The 20,229-nt window shown below is 46.2% G+C and overlaps 1 protein-coding gene across 1 annotated transcript; it reads right to left on the bottom strand.

Annotated features, from left to right (window-relative positions):
- Positions 1–17,085: 17,085 nt before the first annotated feature.
- LOC133748448 (cytochrome c oxidase assembly protein COX20, mitochondrial-like) lies at positions 17,086–17,833 on the bottom strand. The gene is made up of 2 exons (XM_062177245.1): positions 17,780–17,833; positions 17,086–17,730 (listed from the first exon to the last, which is right to left on the bottom strand). The coding sequence occupies exons 1-2, from the start codon at positions 17,831–17,833 to the stop codon at positions 17,413–17,415; spliced, it is 372 nt and encodes a 123-aa protein (XP_062033229.1). The 3' UTR covers positions 17,086–17,412.
- Between the last annotated feature and the right edge of the window lie 2,396 nt (positions 17,834–20,229).

Genomic DNA, 20,229 nt, shown 5'->3' with positions numbered 1-20,229 from the left:
CCTTGGGCCCTGCACCTGCGTGGGAGACCAGGAGAAGCACCTGGCTCCTGGCTTTGGATGAGCGAGATGCGCCAGCCGCAGCGGCCATTGGAGGGTGAACCAACGGCAAAAAGGAAGACCTTCCTCTCTGTCTCTCTCTCTCACTATCCATTCTACCTGTCAAAAAAAAGTACACACTTGAGAGGGGAGTTTGAACACACTTGAGAGTGAGCTGCACTCAGCGAGGTTCAGGATTATCCCTTTATATGATCTGAAGGAATTGAATATTCATGGGAGCATGTTTGGGGCAGGGTTTAAGTATGTCACCATGATAATTTTATTATAATGATATAATTCGCTACATGTCATGGGTGGGGGGAATGCCATCAGCAGCCACATTTATATTTTGAGCTGGCATCAGTTCCAGGCGGTTTCTCAGAAATAGCTGTTTTCTGCAGTACAGGTTGAGGGAGGCGTGTTGGGGGAGTAGGTGAGATGGTAGGGAGAGGCTGCTGACCTCCGCTTTCTCCTTACTGCTTTCCTATATTAGCTTGGCTCTGTTTCTTTGTACATAATAGCTTTCACTTAGCAAAGATGGCATTTCAGGGCTACATCTGCAATCCATCTCGATGCCGAGTCAAGGCCCAAGATCTGAGGAGAATCTAGTCCATCATCACATTCTCACCCCTGACTGAATCCGCTCTGCTCGGAGGGCATTGTCCTGGAAGGTGAATGTTGCCTAAGGGGCCACCCTACAGGCTGAGTCAAAAGCCCCAAAAATCTACAACCAAATATTATAGTAAATTTATAGTATGAGGGCTGGCGCTGTGGCGCAGTGGGTTAATGCCCTGGCCTGAAGCGCCAGCATCCCGTATGGGCACCTGTTAGAGACCCGGCTGCCCTACTTCCGATCCAGCTCTCTGCTCTAGCTAGGAAAGCAGTAGAAGATGGCCCAAGTCATTGGGTCCCTGCAACTGTGTGGGAGACCCAAAAGAAGCTCCTGGCTTCGGATCTGCGCAGCTCCAGCCGTTGCGGCCAATTGGGGAATGAACCAGTGGATGGAAGCCCCCCCCCCCCCCCGCGTCTCCTCTCTTTGTGTAACTCTGACTCTCAAATAAATAAATCTTAAAAAAAAAAAAAAAAAAAAAACCCAGGAACTAAGGACCAGTTATTAAAAAAAATTTACAGTGTGAAAATTATGTGCAAAATTAACTTCTTAGGAATGTTGGCTTTTTTTTTTTTTCTGTAGTTTGATTCTCAGTGTGCAGGAGGCATGCCAAGAACATTTTAGTCAATGAGGGCTAAGGATACGTAAGGGTGAAGTGGAAGGAAGCACCTCTGCCTACGCTTCCAGAGAACGAGGTATCATTTTGAACACAGCTTAGCTCTCTTAGCCAGCTGTCCACCCAAGTGACAAAGGAACTTCAATGATCACCTCTCAGAGATGCGCATCTGTCCTACCCTACCTATAGTAGGCCAAAAAATGTCCCCCAAACGTATCCGTACTAACTACCAGAACCTGTAAATATTTCCTTATTTGGTAAAAGGATCTTTGCAGATCTGTTTCAGTTGTGAACCTTAAAGGATTATATTGAAGAAATAATATTTGTACACTTGCTTTCCTATTAGAGTATAAGATGCTTGAGGTAAAGACTGCCCTGTTTCACTTGAGTATACGGTGTTGTCTGTCCTAAATCCCCCTCCCACACACACATCAACACAAATCGTACTCATTAAATATTCAGTGAATCGAGGGATGTGGAAAAGGTGAAAACATGAAAAGATGTAGATGGTGGACCGGCGCTGTGGTGCAAAGGGTTAATGCCCTGGCCTGAAGTGCCAGTGCTGGTTCAAAACCCAGATGCTCCACTTCCCATCCAGCTCTCTGCTCTGGCCTGGAAAAGCAGCAGAAGATGGCCCAAGTCCTTGGGCCCCTGCACCCGCATGGGAGACCCAGAAGAGGCTCCTGGCTCCTGGCTTTGGATCGGCGCTGCTCTGGCCGTTGCGGCCATCTGGGAAGTGAACCAGCAGAGGGAAGACCTCTCACTCTGTCTCTACCTCTCTCTCTAACTCTGTCTTTCAAATAAATCTTTAAAAAAAAAATGTAGAGGGGGAAAAAAAGTATAGTCAGCTTGAGGCGAACCAGGCCAAACCCTCCGCCTATGCTGCAGGTTACTCTTAACACCAGCTGTCAGGGCGACACATTTGCAGACTCTCAGGCATGCTCACTTCACATGCGATGTTCCCTCTCCAAATTACAATCCAGGTGTGACCCAGAACACACAAGCTTGGGGCTGCTGCAGTGCCACCCAATCATTCCTCCCTGCCACGAGCAGAAATACCTTCAGGACCAGTCATTCACCCTCTGGCTGACCCCTGTGTAGTTTTGGTGCGAATGACAGCTCTGCCCTGACCTCACTTTTCCTGTTTACAAGCAGAGAACTAGTGAAAACCAGTCATACACTGCATATGTGTTCGCTCTGTGTATGTTTTGTGAACTGTTTGGAAGTGGGACACCATGACTGTTGATCTCAAAATACTTTAGCATGCGTCTCCTGAAAAAGGACACTCTCCAGGATAATCATAGTACAGGCAGGATGCAGCAAGAGGGACCTTGTAGCCCAAGCAGAAGCAGGTCTCCTTTGTGGTCAACCCTCTTCTCGCGAGATGTCTCAGGGAAAAGATTGTCCCTAGCGCTGAGCTAGAGTTCATTTAGGGACAAGGTTGCTAGAGCAGAGGACACTGTGGAAGAGTGTGTAGTGTTAGTGGCGTGAACGAGGCTCCTGCCTTCACCACGGCTGCCTGAGTCATCTGGCAGGGAGCAGGATTCAGTGTCCACGGCGGGGAGGACGTGGGAGGAATCCAGACCAGCTGCTCAGCCCCTGCAGAGGGTCCCTGCCGTCCCCTGGTACTCTTGGTGGGAGAAGGGGCAGGGTTGAGTAGAGTCTCCATCAGGCCCTCGCTCTAGCCATAAACAATGCCCAGGGAGGGTGGCCCGACGTTCAGTGGAGCATGATTTTCCTGTCATTCCAGCCAGTGAATAAGAGGCATCCAGAGCATGCAGTGACACACAGGTCACAGGAAGGGCTCCTAAATACTTAGAACTTGGACAAAGTACATCATCAAATATGTGATTTATCATGAACAGGACAGTGAAAAGTGTTTATAAGAATTGTATGCCTTCGGAGTCAGCAGACTTGACCAAATCTGAATCTACCTTTCCAACCTGAATTTACTCACAGATAACTAGTTACAGTCGCAGGAATTCTGCTATTAGTTCATTAAGTATTATATCTGGGGCAAATAATCCAATATGTGGGTAGACAAATGCAATATGTTGGCGCCTGTGCTGTGGCGCAGTGGGTTAACGCCCTGGCCTGAAACGCCAGCATCACATATGGGCGCCAGTTCGAGACCCAGCTGCTCCACTTCCAATCCAGCTCCCTGCCATGGCCTGGGAAAGCAGTAGAAGATGGCCCAAGTCTTTGGACCCCTGCACCCGTGTGGGAGACCCAGAAGCTCCTGGCTCTTGGCTTAGTATCGGCACAGCTCTGGCCATTGCAGCCAATTGGGGAGTGAACCATCGGATGGAAGACCTCTCTCTCTCTGTTTCTCTTCTCTCTGTGTAACTCTGACTTGCAAGTAAATAAATCTTAAATGCAATATGTTCATATATTTTATCCCAAACAACTAAGATATAGTAGAATATCACATTGTGCCAGATATCAGGGTTATGTAACTACAGACTGGCGAGGAAAGCCACAGGGTGGTGTACCTTGGTGTGCTATACTCACGGAGGAAAGCAAATGAACCAATCAGGCACTTGAATCGAGAACAGATTGAATAGAGCCGTGGCACAGGGTTCTGTGGGTTTCATTTCACTATGTGATGGGGCGCCTCTGAAGTTTTGTGCTTCTCCCTGAGAATGGGAAGGATTAGGCTAGCATTCCCACCAGCCCAGAACCTTTCTTTTAGCTTGTTTTCCTCTCCTTCCAAGCCCGGGACTTGGCCAGCTGTTCGCAGGCGTTCTAAGTATACGACTCAGATTTAGGAGCTCAAGACAGGGCTGAGGACAGCAAGAGTGAGCACACATGCTGAAATTGTGAAGTAGGTGGTGGCAGAGCGCTGCTCTTTAACTGAAGCGTGGCTCTCTCCTGTAGCTCTTCTTTGGAAGGAGGACTTAAACCTGTTGAAAACTTTTGTTCCTAAAAGTGAGAAGAACAGGAAAATATTCAAGGAGAATTTGGAAGGCCACAGGGCTGCAACCATCCCGTGAGATCTAGGGAAGCACAGTCCCCCGTCTTCTCACTGGGCAGGTGACGCCCTGAATCCAGGGAGAGCCCGAGTAAGGCTGAGTCAGCGCCTAGAGTTCTCTGTTGTGTGTTCTTTTTACCTTAACTTGCTGTTCTTTGTGTAACTGACACATCAGGGAAACTTATCAAACGTTTACCTCTTAGTGTGCTTATGTGTGTTTTGTGGCTTGAGAAAAAGTTTTAACAATGTCAGAGAAAGGACAACTCCTGTTTCAAACTCTAGGAATAATTATAATACTGGTGAAAACAAGAATAAATCAAAGTTGTACCACCATCACTACAATCTAATTTTAGAAAATCCCTCTCCCTTCAAAAGGAAAACTTATATCCAGTAGCAGTTACATTTCCTCTTTTTTAAGGTGAAAAAACATGTATTTTAGAACTAGCCTGGGGCCGGCACTGTGGCATAGCGGGTGAAGCCACCGCCTGCAATGCCGGCATCCCATATGGGTGCTGGCTCAAGTCTCGGCTGCTCCACTTCGGATCCAGCTCTCTGCTGTGGCCTAAGAAAGCAGTAGAAGATGGCCCAAGTGGTTGGGCCCCTGTGCTCACATGAGAGACCTGGAAGAAGCTCCTGGCTCCTGGCTTTGGATCGGCACAGCTCCAGCTGTTGCAGCTAATTGGGGAGTGAACCAGCAGATAGAAGATATTCTCTCTCTCTCTCTCTCTCTCTCTCTCTCTCTCTCTCTCTCTCTCTCCCCTGCCTCTCCTTCTCTGTCTGTGTAACTCTTTCAAATAAATAAATAAATATTAAAGAAAAAAAGAAGAATTAGCCAGCTGGGCTCAGAGACATCCAAACACGCCTTCTCTCCATCAGGTCTGTTGAGGGTGTGGACTTTGGCCACATCATCATCACAGCTTGTTTGATCTGGTGCTTGTTAGCCTTGACATCCACAGTGAACACGAGTGTGGTGTTGTCTTCTGTCTTCTTCATAGCAGACTCAGGGCAGGGGATCGATGTTGTCATAGTGGTCAAGTTTGTTTCTGCTGGGGGCACTCTTCCCAGGATATTTGGGCTGCCCCTAGAGGCGGAGTGTCTTGGGTGGCTGGAACGTGGGTGACATGCACTGCTGCTGCTGCTGCTGCTGCGGCTTCTCCTCTTCCCCCTCCTCCTCCCCCTCCTCCTCCTTCTTCGTGACTATGGACACCTTTCGGCATTGTTATCTTGACCTTCAAAGTCTTTGTTTTTGGCTTCAGCTTTGGGAGGGGCAGGAGCTTCCTTCTTCGCCTTCGGCACCATCTTGGTAAAGTTCCATTTCCTCTTATCCCACCGTGCCTCCCCTACTCTAAGTGTAGTTAATGTGCTTTCTGTCTCTATTGATTTGCCAATTCTGGCCATTCCGTACTAATGGAATCTTGTAATACGTGGTCTTTTGTGGCTGGCTTATTTCATTTAGCATTATGTTTTCAAAATGCATCCATGTTGTAGCATGTGTTAGAATCTCCTTTCTTTATAAGCCGGCACCGAGGCTCACTAGGCTAATCCCCTGCCTGCGGCACCATTACCCCGGGTTCAAGTCCCGGTCAGGGCGCCGGATTCTGTCCCAGTTGCTCCTCTTCCAGTCCAGCTCTCTGGATGGCCCAGGTCCTTGGGCCCTGCACCTGCATGGGAGACCAGGAGGAAGCACCTGGCTCCTGGCTTCAGATTGGCGCAGCGTGCCGGCCGTGGTGGCCATTTTGGGGGGTGAACCAACAGAAAGAAGACCTTTCTCTCTAAAAAAAAAAAAAGACTGAATAGTACCCCGTTGTACATATATCCCACACTTCATCTAACCACTTACAGCTAATGGCTGTTGGGATGCTTCCACTTTGAGCCTGTTATGATAATGCTGCTGTGAACAAGTGTACAACCTAGGAGTGAAATTGATGGGTCTTATGGTAACTGGTGTTTAATATTTTCAGAAGCAGCCAGATTGTTTTCCAAAGAAACTGCACAATTTTATACTCCCAGAAGCAAAAGTATGACTGTGGGGGCTGGTGTTGTGGCATAGTGGGTAAAGCTGCTGCCTGAGATGCTGGCATCCCAAATGGATGCCGGTTCGAGTCTCAGTTACTTCATTTCCCATCCAGTTCCCTGCTGATGGCCTGGGGAAGCAGTGGAACATGGCCCAGGTGCTTGGAAGAAGCTTCTGGCTCCTGGCTTTGGCCTGGCCCTGCCGCAGCCATTGCGGCCATTTGGGGAGTGACCCAGCAGATTGAAGATATCTCTCTCTCCCCCTCTCTGTAACTCTGATTTTCAAATAAATAAACAATTTTTTTAAAGTACGAGTATGAGGGTTCCTGTTTCTCCATATCTGCACTGGTATTTGTTATCTGTTTCATCATAGCCATCTGAGTGAGTGTGCAGTAATATCTCATTGTAGCTTTGCTTGGCATTTCCCTAATGGCTAATGATGCTGAGCCTACTTTCATGTGGGTATTGGCTTACACATTTATGGCAAACACATTTTCAGCAAAGGTGCCAGGGTCATTCAATGAGGGAAATTATGGTCTTTCCAAAAGATGTTGATGGACCAATCAGATACCATATACCCAAAAATGAACCACAACCCTTACCTCACACCATAAATAATGGGTAATGGAACCAAAATAAGAGCTAAAACTATAAAATGTAAGAAACACAGAAGGGCCGGCGCCGATTCTCACTAGGCTAATCCTCCGCCTTGCGGCGCCGGCACACCGGGTTCTAGTCCCGGTCGGGGCACCGATCCTATCCCGGTTGCCCCTCTTCCAGGCCAGCTCTCTGCTGTGGCCAGGGAGTGCAGTGGAGGATGGCCCAAGTCCTTGGGCCCTGCACCCCATGGGAGACCAGGAGAAGCACCTGGCTCCTGCCATCGGATCAGCGCGGTGCGCCAGCCACAGTGCACTACCGCGGCGGCCATTGGAGGGTGAACCAACGGCAAAAGGAAGACCTTTCTCTCTATCTCTCTCTCACTGTCCACTCTGCCTGTCAAAAAAAAAAAAGAAAGAAAGAAAGAAACACAGAAGAAGATCTTTGTGACTTCTGATAGCCACAGATTTCTTAGGACACATAAAAAAATGAATCAAAAATGATTGACAGGGGCAGGGGTTTTGCATAGCGATTAAGACACCACATGGGGCCGGCGCCGCGGCTCACTAGGCTAATCCTCCGCCTTGCGGCGCCGGCACACCGGGTTCTAGTCCCGGTCGGGGCACCAATCCTGTCCCGGTTGCCCCTCTTCCAGGCCAGCTCTCTGCTGTGGCCCGGGAGTGCAGTGGAGGATGGCCCAAGTGCTTGGGCCCTGCACCCCATGGGAGACCAGGAGAAGCACCTGGCTCCTGCCATCGGATCAGTGCGGTGCGCCGGCCGCAGCGCACCTACCGCGGCGGCCATTGGAGGGTGAACCAACGGCAAAAGGAAGACCTTTCTCTCTGTCTCTCTCTCACTATCCACTCTGCCTGTCAAAAATTAAAAAAAAAAAAAAAAAAAAAAAGACACCACATGGGATGCCCACATGCCATATCAGAGTCCCTGGAGTCCCTGGGTTCAGGTTCTGATTCTGCTTCCAGCCCAGCTTCTTGCTGACGAGTGCCTGTGGAGGTAGGGGTGATGGCTCAGGTGGCTGGGTCCCTGCCACCCATGTGGGACACCTGGACTGAATTCCCAGTTCCTGGTTTATTCCTGGCCTAACCCTGAGTGTTGTGAGCATTTTGGGGAGTGAACCAGAGAACTGAAGAGCTAGCTTTCATTGTCTGTCTCTCTGCCTTTCAAGTAATTAAATAAATACTTTTTTCAGAAAACTGACATGTATCTAATCAAAATGGAAACTTTTGGGGCCAGTGCTGTGGCATAGTAAGTTAAGCCTCTGCCTGTGGCGCTGGCATTCCATAAGGGCGCTGGTTTGAGTCTCAGCTGCTCCACTTCTGATCCAGCTCCCTGCTAATGCACCTGGGAAAGCAGCAGAAGATGGCTCAAGTGCTTGGGCCTCTGCACCCACATGGGAGACCCAGAAGAAGCTCCTTGCTCCTGGCTTGGGAGTGGCCCAGTCCTGGCTGTTGTAGCCATGAAGACATTAGGGGAATAAACCAGCCGCTGGAAGACCTCTCTGTCTCTCCCTCTCTCTGTAACAGTCTCTCAAATAAACAAATGAAAAATATATATGTATTAAAAAGAAAATGGAAAATTTTGGTTTAAAAAGAAACTATTTAGGAGATGCAAAAGAAAGCCACAGAGTAAGGGAAAATATTTGTAGAACATATATCTGCTAAAGGATTTATATCATAAATATGAACAGTTTTCTTACAACTCAGTAAGAAGACAAACAATCCAATTTAAAGTGGGCAAAAGATTTGAACAGACATCTCACCAAAGTGGATGCCCACATGCCCCCCAAAATGTTTTTGGAAAGATTTATTTATTTTACTAGAAAATCAGAGTTACAGAGAGGCAGAGGCAGACAGAGAGAAAGAAGTCTTCCATTCACTGGCTCACTCCCCAAATGGCTGCAATGGCCGGAACTGAGCCCACTGAAGCCAGGAGTCAGGACCTTCTTCTGGGTCTCCCATGCAGGTTCCAGGGCTCAAGGACTTGGGCCATCTTCTGCTGCTTTTCCAGGCCATAACTGAGAGCTGGATCAGAAGTGGAGCAGCCGGGACTCGAACCAGTGCCCATATAGGATGCTGGCATAGCAGGCAGTGGCTTTAACCGCTATGCCACAGCGCCAGCCCCTCAAAGTGTTTTAAATAAGCAAACCCTCTCCCCAATATTTCGTAATAAATTCTCCACTCAGCAACAGTAGTGGTGGAAGGAACAGGAATAGTTTATCATAGAATATCTTCGGTTTAGGGGGCCAGTCTTCTGGCGTAGCAGATCAAGTCACTACCTGCAGTGCCAGCATCCCATATGGGCACCAGTTCGAGTCCTTGCTGCTCCATTTCTGATCCAGCTCTCTGCTGTGGCCTGGGAAAGCAGTAGAAGATGGTACAAGTCTTTGGGCCCCCGCACCAGCATGGGAGATCCAGAAGAAGCTCCTAGCTCCTTGCTTTGGATTGGCCCAGCTCCAGCTGTTGCAGCCATCTTGGGGAGTGAACCAGTGGATGGAAGACCTCTCTCTCTTTGTGCCTCTGCCTCTCTGTACCTCTGCCTTTCAAATAAATAAATAAATCTTTAAACAAATCTTTGGCTTGAAAAAAAATAGAAAATAAAAATATTTTTAAAAAGTGAATAAATGATAGATATAAATATTCAATGTTTTTAAATCAAAAATATATCACAAAAAAAATATATATATAGCACCAGACAGTACATATAACAAATGATGATGTGGCTGAGTTAGAGAAAAGCTTTATGATTGAGTCGTTTCTCTGCCCAAGATAATAACTTGACAAATGCAAAAGAGCTTGCTCTAAAGCAGCTTGCTTCAAATCCATGGTGTGAGAGGTGATTTAGTTTGAGCAAACAACCATCAGAGCACGTTAATGCTGTCAACTTCATTTTATTAGTTGTCATTTAATTTGCATTTTATGTGTAGATTTGTTTTGATTTTACAGTTGTATAAGAGTTATATGCCTAAAATATTTGTACCTAATGTGGGTTTTGGACATATTTAAGCAGCGTTATGCAAGAAAAATTAATAATTAATTTACAGTCAACTCTGGAAATCCAAACATATTTTCTTTTCTTTTTAATTTTTCTTTGCTTGAAAAAAGAAGAGGGTCTGGCACTGTGGCATGGGGGGGGGGGGTAAACCCGCTGCCTATGATGCCGCATCCCACGTGGGTGGCAGGTTCGAGTCCTGGCTGCTCCACTTCCCATCCAGCTCCCTTCTAATGCACCTCCTGCAAAAGCAGCAGAAGATGGCCCAAGTGCTTGGACCCCCGCACACACATGGAAGACCCAAAAGAAGCTCCTGCCTCTAGGCTTCAGCCTGGCCCAGCCCTGGCTGTTGGGACCATTTGGGGAGTGAGCCAGCAGATGGGAAGATCTCTGTCTTTCTGTCTTGCTCTCTCTCTCTGTAACTCTGCCTTTCAAATAAATAAAAGAAAAAAGGAGAGACACTGAGAGAGATCTTCCTTCCACAGTTCTCTCCCAACATGCTTGCAACAAACAGGGCTGGACCAGGCCAAAGCTAGGAACCCAAGGTACCCAATTCCTTGAGCCATCACCTGCTACCTCCTAGAGTATGAATTAGCAAGAAGCTGGACTCAGAAGCAGAGCCAGGAGTTGAACCCAGGCACTCAGATGTGGGATGTGGGTGCCCCAAGCAGCATTTTAACTGCCATTGAAAATCCTCCTGAGTGACCTTTAATATCTCCAATGACATAAGAAGGTCTAGGTCACAGATGTAGCTGGGGAATATGGGGGTATTTAAAGGTCAGAACTCATAGTTTGGGATGGGCATTTGGCGCAGGAGTTAAGTCAATACGTGGGAACCCTGCATCCCATATAGGTGTACCTGGGTTAGAGTCCTGGCTCTACTTCTGATCCAGCTTCCTGCTAATGCAGACCCTTAGAGGTAGTGGTAATGGCCCACGTGGTTGGGTTCCTGCCACCCATGTGGGAGATGCAGATTGAGTTCCTGGTTCCTGGCTTTGGCCTGGCCTGACTTGCAGGCATTTGGAGAGTGAAAGAATACAGGGCGATCTCTCTCTGTTTGTCTTTCAAATGAATAACAAAATAAATTTAAATTTAAATTTAAATTTAAATTTAAATTTAAATTTAAATTTTAGGGGCCAGTGTCTTGGCTCAATGAGTTAAGCTGCCACCTGTGATGCCAGCATCCTGTACTGGAGCACCTGTTCTAGTCCAGGTTGCTCCACTTCTGATCCAGCTCTCTGCTGATGCAGCTGGGAAAGCAGCAGAAGATGGCCCAAATGTTCTGGCCCCTGCCACCCACATGGTAGACCCTATTGGAGTTCTTGGCTCCTGGCTTTGACTTGGCCAAGTCACAGCAATTGCAGCCATCTGGGGAGTGAGTCAGTGATGGAAGATCTCTCTGTCTCTCTCTTCCTCTCCCTCCCTCTCTCTATTTCTCTAGCAGCCTTTCAAATAAATAAATAAATCTAAAATAAATTTTAAAAAAGAGGCCCTAATCTGCGGTGGAAAGGGGTGTTCTGGGGAACACAGAGGATTCTTCAGTGTAAACCCTAAGGTAGCACAGAAGGAAAACTAGTATGTTACCAGGAGGAGATATCCCAGTCATGAACGAAACCCGGGTTCTGGCTTCAGTGACTGGGCGGGTCCTGGGGCCATAAATCCAGGTAGGGAGCACCAGAGAGTGAGCAGGTCTGGCTGCTCAGTCCCACTTTGCCCTGCCCAGCCCTGACGAGTCATTGCACGGCGTTGCCACCAGTTCTCCAAAGTGCCACCTTGCTTCTGAGATGAGTCAGCGCTCTGGGGCACGTGTGGCAGAACCCCACTGCAGAGGCACAGTGGGGCAGGGCACTTTCTTCTTGTCGCCCTCACATCTCACTCTGAGACTTGCTCCTTTTGAAACCGCGTACTCTGGTTTTCCAATTGACATCACTGATCTCGAGGCATCACTTTTTTGGTTCATAGAATTTTCCATGTCTTCCTTTTCCTTCATTGCTCTGTGAAGGTTTAGCTCCCTCTGGTGACGATCCACAACCTTCCCGTGTCACAGGACACTTTGATGGCTTCAAATTAACCAGTTAACTTTACTAGCCACTACCGGAACATTTCCTATTTTTGCTTTTATAGGTGAGTTAGACAATTATGTATCTCTTTTCAACTCTAATTTTTGTTAGTAATGAACTTTTCTTCTATGTAACCATTGATTATTTTGACAGATTTAAAATTATTTTTGATCTAAGTAGTTATTTTTTAAAAGCAATCTGTTTCGAATTTTCAGAAGTTCAAAAAAGTGTTTTAAAAAATATTATTTTGGGGGCCGGTGCTGTGGCGCAGCGGGTAAAGCTGCAGCCTGCAGTGCCAGCATCGCATATGGGCGCTGGTTCAAGTCCCGGATGCTCCACTTCCGATCCAGCTCTCTGCTATGGCCTGGGAAAGCAGTAGAAAATGCCCCAAGTCCTTGGGTCCCTGCACCTGCGTGGGAAACCTAGAAGAAGCACCTGGCTCCTGGCTTCGGATCTGCACAGCTCCAATCGTTGAGACCAACTGGGGAGTGAACCAGCAGATGGAAGACCTCTCTCTCTCTCTCTCTCTCTCTCTCTCTCTGCCTATCCTTCTCTATCTCTGAATTTCAAATAAATAAACTAAACCTTTTAAAAATATTATTTTCTAGGTTCACATACTCCTTGTTTGCTTTTCTGAAACATCATTTGGCGTCTCTATTGTGCTACCTTTTTCTACTATCTCTTCCTATCATCACATATGGCTGTTTCCCCAAAGGATGACTTTCCCTTCAAAGCTTTCATCATCTGAGACCAGTGATTCATAACCCCGGCCACAAACTAGACCCACCCTTGTTGATTTGGAAAATATATCTAGATGCCTGGATACCATCTCTCAGAAAAAAAAAAAAAAAGGATTACCAGTAAAACAACTAATTTTATATATTGAAGTGTAATTTAGCATATCACAGATCAACTCACCCTTCAAGAATAAATACTTATCAGGATGACTAAAATTGTACAGAATAATAATGACAACACTGAACGCCAATGAGGAAGTGGAGAGGCCGAACCCCTGAGACACCACTGAAGGAACTGTGTCATAGTGCAGCCACTCTCAGTGGTCTGGCAGATTCTTACAAAACTAAACACTCGACTGTCATGCTCCCTGGCAACTGCAGCCCTGGGCAGCTAGCTCAGAGAGATACTGCACACGAATGTTTACAGCAGCTCTATTTTTGATGGACCCCAAAAAGGTTAAACAAACTCGAGTGCATTTATACTCAGAATAAAAAGGAACAAATTGTTGATTCATGGACTACCTGGACATCCGTATAGATGTTCCAACGTATTGACATGACTTTTTTTATGTTATCCTCTTTGATGTCTGTTTACATGTAGAATGATGTCTTTGTCTTCGATCCTGTTATTGGGTGTCTGTGGCTTCTTTCTTGTATTTATTAGTCTTTGAAAAATATCTATTCATTTGACAGGCAGAGTAACAGACAGAGGGAAGGAGAGAAGGAAGAAGGGAGAGAGGGAGGGAAGGAGAGAAGGGGGAGGGAAAGAGACAGAAAGAGAGAGAGAGAGACAGAGAGAGAGACAGAAAGAGAGAGAAAGGGATTTTCCATTCCCTGGTTCATTCTCCCAAATGGCCACAGAGACCTGGACTGGACCAGGCTGAAGCCAGGAACCAGAAGGTCCATCCGGGTCTCCCACATGGGTGGCAGGGACTCAAGTATTTGAACCACCATCTATTGCTTCCCAAGCACGTTAGCAGGGAGCTGGATCAGAAGCAGAGTAGCTGAGACTTGAACCAGGGCAGCCCAAGCAGCAGCTTAACCTGCTATGCCACAACACCTACCCCTGTTGGTGTTTTAAAAATACATATATATATATATATATATATATATATATTTCATTTTATTTAAAAAATAGAAAGACTTTTACTATCCCACTCCCCCAAATGCCTGCAACAGCCAGAACTGGACCAGGCTGAAAGCCAGGAGCCCAGAACTCTATCAGGATCTCCCATGTGGGTGTCAGGGACTCAAGTACTCAAGACCTCATCTGCTGCCTCCCAGGGAATGCATTGGCAGGAAGCTGGAAGGAAAGGAGAGGAGCCAGGACTTGAACCAGCCACTTCACTGTGGAATGCAGGCCAAGAGGCACCTTAACTGCTGCCCTAAACACCTGCCCCACCTACTCCTATATCAGTCTTGTCAGGAGTTTTTCAATACTAATAGTCTGTTCAAAGGACCATTTTTAACTGACGCATTTAAACAGTATACATTTCTGGTGTCCATGATGTTTTGGCTAAATGGCTAAGTCAGGCTAGTTGACATGCATTAGCTCATGATACCATTTCTTGGTGGTGAGAACACTTGAAACCTCCTCTCTGAGCAATTTTCATGAATGAAATACAGTGTTGTTGACTCTAATCATCCTTTTGTAGGACAGCTCCATTGAACTCATTCCTAGTTCTCGGAATTTTGTATCCTTTAACCAAGGTCTCCAGCAACCCCCAAACCCCTGGTAACCATTGCTCTCCTCTCTGCTGCTGTGAGTTTGACATTTCAATTTTCACACATAAGTGAGATCTTTCAGTATTTATCTTTCAGTATTGACTTATTTCTCTTAACATAATGCTTTCGAAGTTCTTTCATGTTGTTGCAAATAACAGGAACCCCTTTTTTGAGGCCAATTTTCCATTATGTAGATATACCACATTGTCTTCACTCTCTTCGATTGATTCCATATCTTAGCCATTATGACTATCATTTCAATGAAACATGGGGTGCATATTCTCATATTCTCTTCTTTCTCTCTCTTTTTAAAGTTTATTTATTTATTTGAGAGGCAGAGTTACAAACAGAGAAAGGGAGAGACAGAGAGGTCTTCCATCTGCTGGTTCACTCCCCAATTGGCCACAATAGCCTGACCTGGGCCAATCCGAAGCCAGGAGCCAAGAGCTTCTTTCAAGTTTCCCACATGTGCTTTCCCAGGCCACAGCAGAGAGCTGGATCGGAAGTTGAGCGGCCGGGACTAGAACCGGCGCCCATATGGGATGCTGGCGCTTCAGGGGGCGGCTTTATCAGCTATGCCACAGCACCAGCCCTTCATTCTAACATCTTTAGGATTCATTTGCTCTTTTCCTTACATCTTGAGATTAAACATTTAATATTTTCAGCCTTCTTTTTTCCATATATGTATTTAAAACTGTATAAAATTCCTTCTAAGTACACCTGTAGCTGTGTCCTTCTAGTTTTATATGTTAAATTTTCATTATTGCTTGATAAAATGTTTTATTTTATGTACTAATTTTTGAAATTATTTATTTATATGAGAAGCAGAAAAAGAGAGCGACAGAGACAGAAAGCTGCTGGTTCATTCTCCCAAATACCTGCAGCGGCATCAGATGTGACTTTAAACATTTTTTTCCTACCAACTCCTTTATAACAAAGTTACAGCTTAGATCCTGTTTCAGGGAATAGAACTTAGAAGGATGTTATACTCCAGTGCCAAGTAAATGGTGCTTGGCTCCACTGATAGAGGTCCCTAGAAACAGCAGAGGTCTTTGTTATGATAGAACAGAATCAAGGGCTAACAGTTGAATATGCTGATACTTTGAGCCCTGAGACCAAGATACAGTTACCAATAAGGTAATGTTATCGCCAGAGGCTTCTGAGCCAGGGAAAAGACCTGAGTTTTTTGTTTTTTGTTTTTTGGGTTTTTTTTTTTTTGTGTGTGTGTGTGTTTTTTTTTAAACCAGAGATTAAGGTGCCTTTGATAAAGTAGTTATTGACTACCTTGCTTTAAGAAGTTTAATTACAGAAGCAAATGTGGATGGAAATCAGATCTGTTATTAAAAGAAACTTTCCCAAGGGGCTGCCAATCTGGTTTGGCTCACAATGCAGTCTCTAAGAGGGTACATTCTGGAGCTGATGTTGTGGTGGAGCAGGTAAAGCTATTGCCTACAACACTGGTATTCTATAGCGCCCATATTGAGTCCCGGCTCCTCCACTTCCCATCCAGCTGCCTGCTAATGTGCCAGGGAAAGCAGCTGAAGATGGCCCAAGTGCTTAGGCCCCTGCACCCACATAAGAGACCCAGAAGGGTGCCGGATTCTATCCCGGTTGCCCCTCTTCCAGGCCAGCTCTCTGTTGTGGCCAGGGAGTGCAGTGGAGGATGGCCCAAGTGCTTGGGCCCTGCACCCAATGGGAGACCAGGAGAAGCACCTGGCTCCCGCCTTGGGATCAGCGCCGTGTGCCAGGCGCAGCACGCCGGCTGCGGCAGCCATTGGAGGGTGAACCAATGGCAAAGGAAGACCTTTCTCTCTGTCTCTCTCTCACTGTCCACTCTGCCTGTCAAAAAAAATTTAAAAATTTAAAAAAAAATTTAAAAAAAGAGACCCAGAAGAAGCTCTGGGCTCTGGGCTCTGGGCTTTGGCTTGGCCCAGTGTTGGCCGTTGCAGCTGTCTGAGGAGTGAACCAGCAGATGGAAGATCTCTCTGTCTCCCTGTCTGTGTAGCTCTGACTTTCAAATAAGTAAATAAATCTTAAAAAAAAAAAAAAGTGGTGGGGGGGTGGTGTATTCTGCCCAGATATTTATCTGCACTAGTATGTCAAGAAGAGGATTTTTTTCTTCCTTTTTTTTTTTTTAAATTTCTCTCCCTTGCCTCTTCCTCTTTGCCTTTCAAATAAAATGAAAAAAAAAAATTTTTTTCCCCCATAGGAACCTCACAGCAGACTTCTTTGCACATTTCCTGATCAGAATTCTGCCACCTTCCCAATCCTAAATCAATGATAATAACAATGATGGTGAAATTGCTGTGGTTGATTTAATCTGATGAAGAGTCACCCCCCCCCCCCCCCGAGAGTGGAGAGGGGCACAGGCTCCCCGGAAGCCTGTGGCTACCCAGCACACAGCCATGGATGGAAGATGTTTGTTAACACAAACAAAGCAGCAGGTGCAATGGAGGATGACCACTGGATGGGCTGCCAGAACCCCAGCAAGTTTCTTCCCACTGAGGCAAGGAAGGGCTGGATTCCCTCAGGACACCCAAACTTTTTTTTTTTTTTTTGGTTTTTTTTTTTTAATTTATTGGGGCTTTTTTAAACTTTTATTTAGTAAATATAAATTTCCAAAGTACAGTTTATGGATTACAATGGCTTTCCCCCCAGTAACTTCCCTCCCACCTGCACCCTGGTAATTTTTGTTTCTAAGGCAAGATTAAAAATCCAAGTATAGGTATTTTATTTCTTGAAAATTTCATCATTAAATTCACTGCTTCCTTTAAGAATTCTTTTTCCAAGCCTGTTAAACACTGGGTTTTATAATTCTTTGGATACAGCAGATCACAACAGTATGTTACACACAGGCATGCTACCCTGGCGATAGAGGCGGGGCCAGAATACATGGGCAGATTTTTATGCAAGTGTAAACAAAAAATGACAACTAAAACATGGTTTATTTACTTGCTTAAAGCCTTCTTATTGTACATAAGATGTTTCTTGTGGTTGATCCCAACTCTTGAAGCAGCTGTTTGGTTTTCAGTGCTTCAGACTTAATTGCTGCCACTGCTGTTGGTTTGTTTTCTTTCAGGATCAAGGTGGGTACTTTCATATAAAATCTTATTTTTAATTCCTTCTCTGGCAATCCTTTCCTGGATTCGTTGCTTTGCGTAATTGTACCTGCAGTGGAACCAGCATCCCAAAGTCACCAAGATAAATCCTCCTACTCCAACATCGCATGATCTTCTGATTCTACTAGTAAACAAAAAATGTCCGAGGCCAGCCACAGCAGATCCCAGTGAGCCATATAATATTGAGTCCCGTGCACAGGGAATGTTTTCCACATCTAAAATTCCTAGGAGTTTAAAAGGCTGTTTTGATCAGGGCTGGATCCTCAGTACCTGGTTTAGTGCCCAACACGCAGTAGGTATTCTTCCCCTTCCCGGGCTCGCCGGGCTCCGGCGCGGCGGCCATGGGGACGCGTGGGCGCCAGCCGCGCCGCCCCGCCCCCGCCCCAGGACACCCAAACTTTTGATGAAGATTCTTGTGGGACTCACTGCCTCCAACCCGCAGGAGGCCTCGTCCTTGCTAACCGTCAATTTGTCTTTCCATTCCCAGGACATGACCTCACACCCAAACTGAGGTCCTGGTCTCCTTGACAGATGGGAGCTTGAGGGGTCTCTCTGTCTCTCAAATAAATGAAATAATTTTTAAAATAAAGTCTCCTTCACAGCTTCTTCATCTCTAGTTTTATTCCTATTATCTTCGATCCATCCTGAACACCCATAAAGGAAAACACACAATTTTTTCTCTCTACTCACTCACTGCAAAACACACCAAGTGGTCTCCAGCGGACATCAGCTGGGTGCCCTGTCATTCAATTCCATCCTGACCCTCTCTCGCTGGAGTCTAGGGAAAGAGCTCAGCTCCACAAACCGCTTTCCACTGCACACGGCAAACACAAGCACCAAGTTGTGGCCAATCAGCTCTTAAACAAAAATGAGTGGAGGCCATTGTTTTGGACAGAGCTGTTGCAACAGGCTCCAACAGACCAGACCAAACTAAAATGGAGTCCCTCATGCTCAATGCACACAATCCAACTGAAACTTTAAGGAAGTAGATAGATCCTAAAACAGAACAGTTTTTCCTGAAAACAGCAAATTCCAGTCTACCTGAGTCATGTAATAAGAAAGTTCCTTCTGCTTTAACCCTTACAAAAAAGTAACCTGAAGTAACAGGATGTTCATCAAGCAGTGTTTCCTGTCTTGTTTCCTTGTCTCCACCTTACAAAACCCACTGTTCTGCTATTGCCTAGTGGGAGCTCCTGTTCTGAATTGTAGAATAGAGGCTGCCCAGATTAGGAATTACCCTAAAAACCTATAATTAAATTAGTTGTGAGTTTATCTTTTGATACAGCTATAAACTGGGGTTCCCATTACTTCTTGGGTTCAATTAATTGCCTAGAAATTCAGAGAAACATATTTACCAGTTAGCTGTGAAGGATATGGCAAAGGATACAGATAAATAGCCAGATGTACGGATGCATAGGCCAACATATGGGGACATGGGACATGGGCATCCCATGCCCCCTTCTGGGGTGCAACCCTCTGAGCACTCCTATGTACTCAGCAATGCAGAAGTTCATCAAATCTGCTTGCCTAAAAGTTTTTATGAAATTTATTTGTTTTCATTTTTTGTAAGGCAGGAAGTATGAGCATGAGAGAGAGGCAGGGAGCTCTTCCATCCATGGGTTCACCCTCTAAATGGCTGCAGTAGCCAGGGCTGGGCCAGGCCTAAGCCAGGAGCCAGTAACTCCATCTGGGGCTCACATGTGGGTGGCAGGGCCCCGGTACCCGAATTGTCACCTGCTACCTCCCAGGATGAACACTGGCAAGAAGCTGGAATGGCGGTGGAGCCAGGACTCACACCCTGACACCCCAGCATGGGCCATGGGTGTCCCAAGTGATGTCTTACTACAGCACAAAACACACACCTCCTCCGCATGCTCACTGAAGCCTTGTTGAGATTAACATACGAGTCAGTGAGGATCTGTCAGGGAAGCTACAACACCTTTCAAACCTTTCACCATTGATGTCCCTGGTCCCGATGGCAAAGGCCAGTGTGGGTTCTGCAAGTACATAGAGGTTACCAGCTGTTCTTGCCATCCAGACTCCAGCGATGGTCCTTGTGATAGAGCTCAGCTTTCGCATAGAGAACCTTCTTCCTTGCCTTTCCGAGTGTCTTTTGAGCAAACTTCTTTCTCAGGCACTTGATCTGCAGCTCTAAAAATTGCGTTGCATTTTCTTAAGGGCTTCTTCTCTTCAGCACTCTTTGTGGTTCCAGGAGGAGAAGAGTCCCCAGTTAGATTTTTAAAAATTTATTTAATTTATTTATTTAAAAGGCAGAGTTACAGAGAGGCAGAGGCAGAGAGAGAGAGAGAAAGAGAGAGAGAGAGAAAGGAGAGAAGGGTCTTCTATCCACTGGTTCACTCCCCAGATGGCCGCAACAGCTGGAGCCAGGAGCTTCTTTGGGGGCTCCCACGTGGGTGCAGGGGCCCAAGGACCTGGGCCATTTTCCACTGCTTTCCCAGGCCATAGCAGAGAGTTGTATTGAAGTGGAGCAGCCAAACTGGTGGCTATATGGGATGCCAGCACTGCAGGCAATGGCTATACCTGCTATGCCATAGCACTGGCCCCACCCAGTTAGATTTTAAATTCCATCTGGGGAGTAAACCAGTAGATGGAAAACCTCTCTCTCTCTCTCTCTCTCTCTCTCTCTCTCTGTCTCTGTCTCTCTCTCTCTCTCCTCCTCTGCCTTTCAAATAAATAAATAAATTGTTAAATAAATAAATAAATTCCATGAAAACAGGA

Source organism: Lepus europaeus, chromosome 2, assembly GCF_033115175.1.
Source record: "Lepus europaeus isolate LE1 chromosome 2, mLepTim1.pri, whole genome shotgun sequence".
Lineage (NCBI taxonomy): Eukaryota > Metazoa > Chordata > Mammalia > Lagomorpha > Leporidae > Lepus > Lepus europaeus.
This window is presented reverse-complemented; position numbering and strand designations above follow the sequence as displayed.

What these genes read in the sequence shown, in the direction of transcription:
- LOC133748448 (XM_062177245.1), bottom strand. Translation starts at nt 17,833, where the DNA reads ATGGCCGCCGCGCCGGAGCCCGGCGAGCCCGGGAAGGGGAAGAATACC. An exon ending in AGGGGAAGAATACCTACTGC is followed by an intron (nt 17,731 to 17,779) that starts GTGTTGGGCACT and finishes TGATCAAAACAG; the next exon opens with CCTTTTAAACTCCTAGGAAT.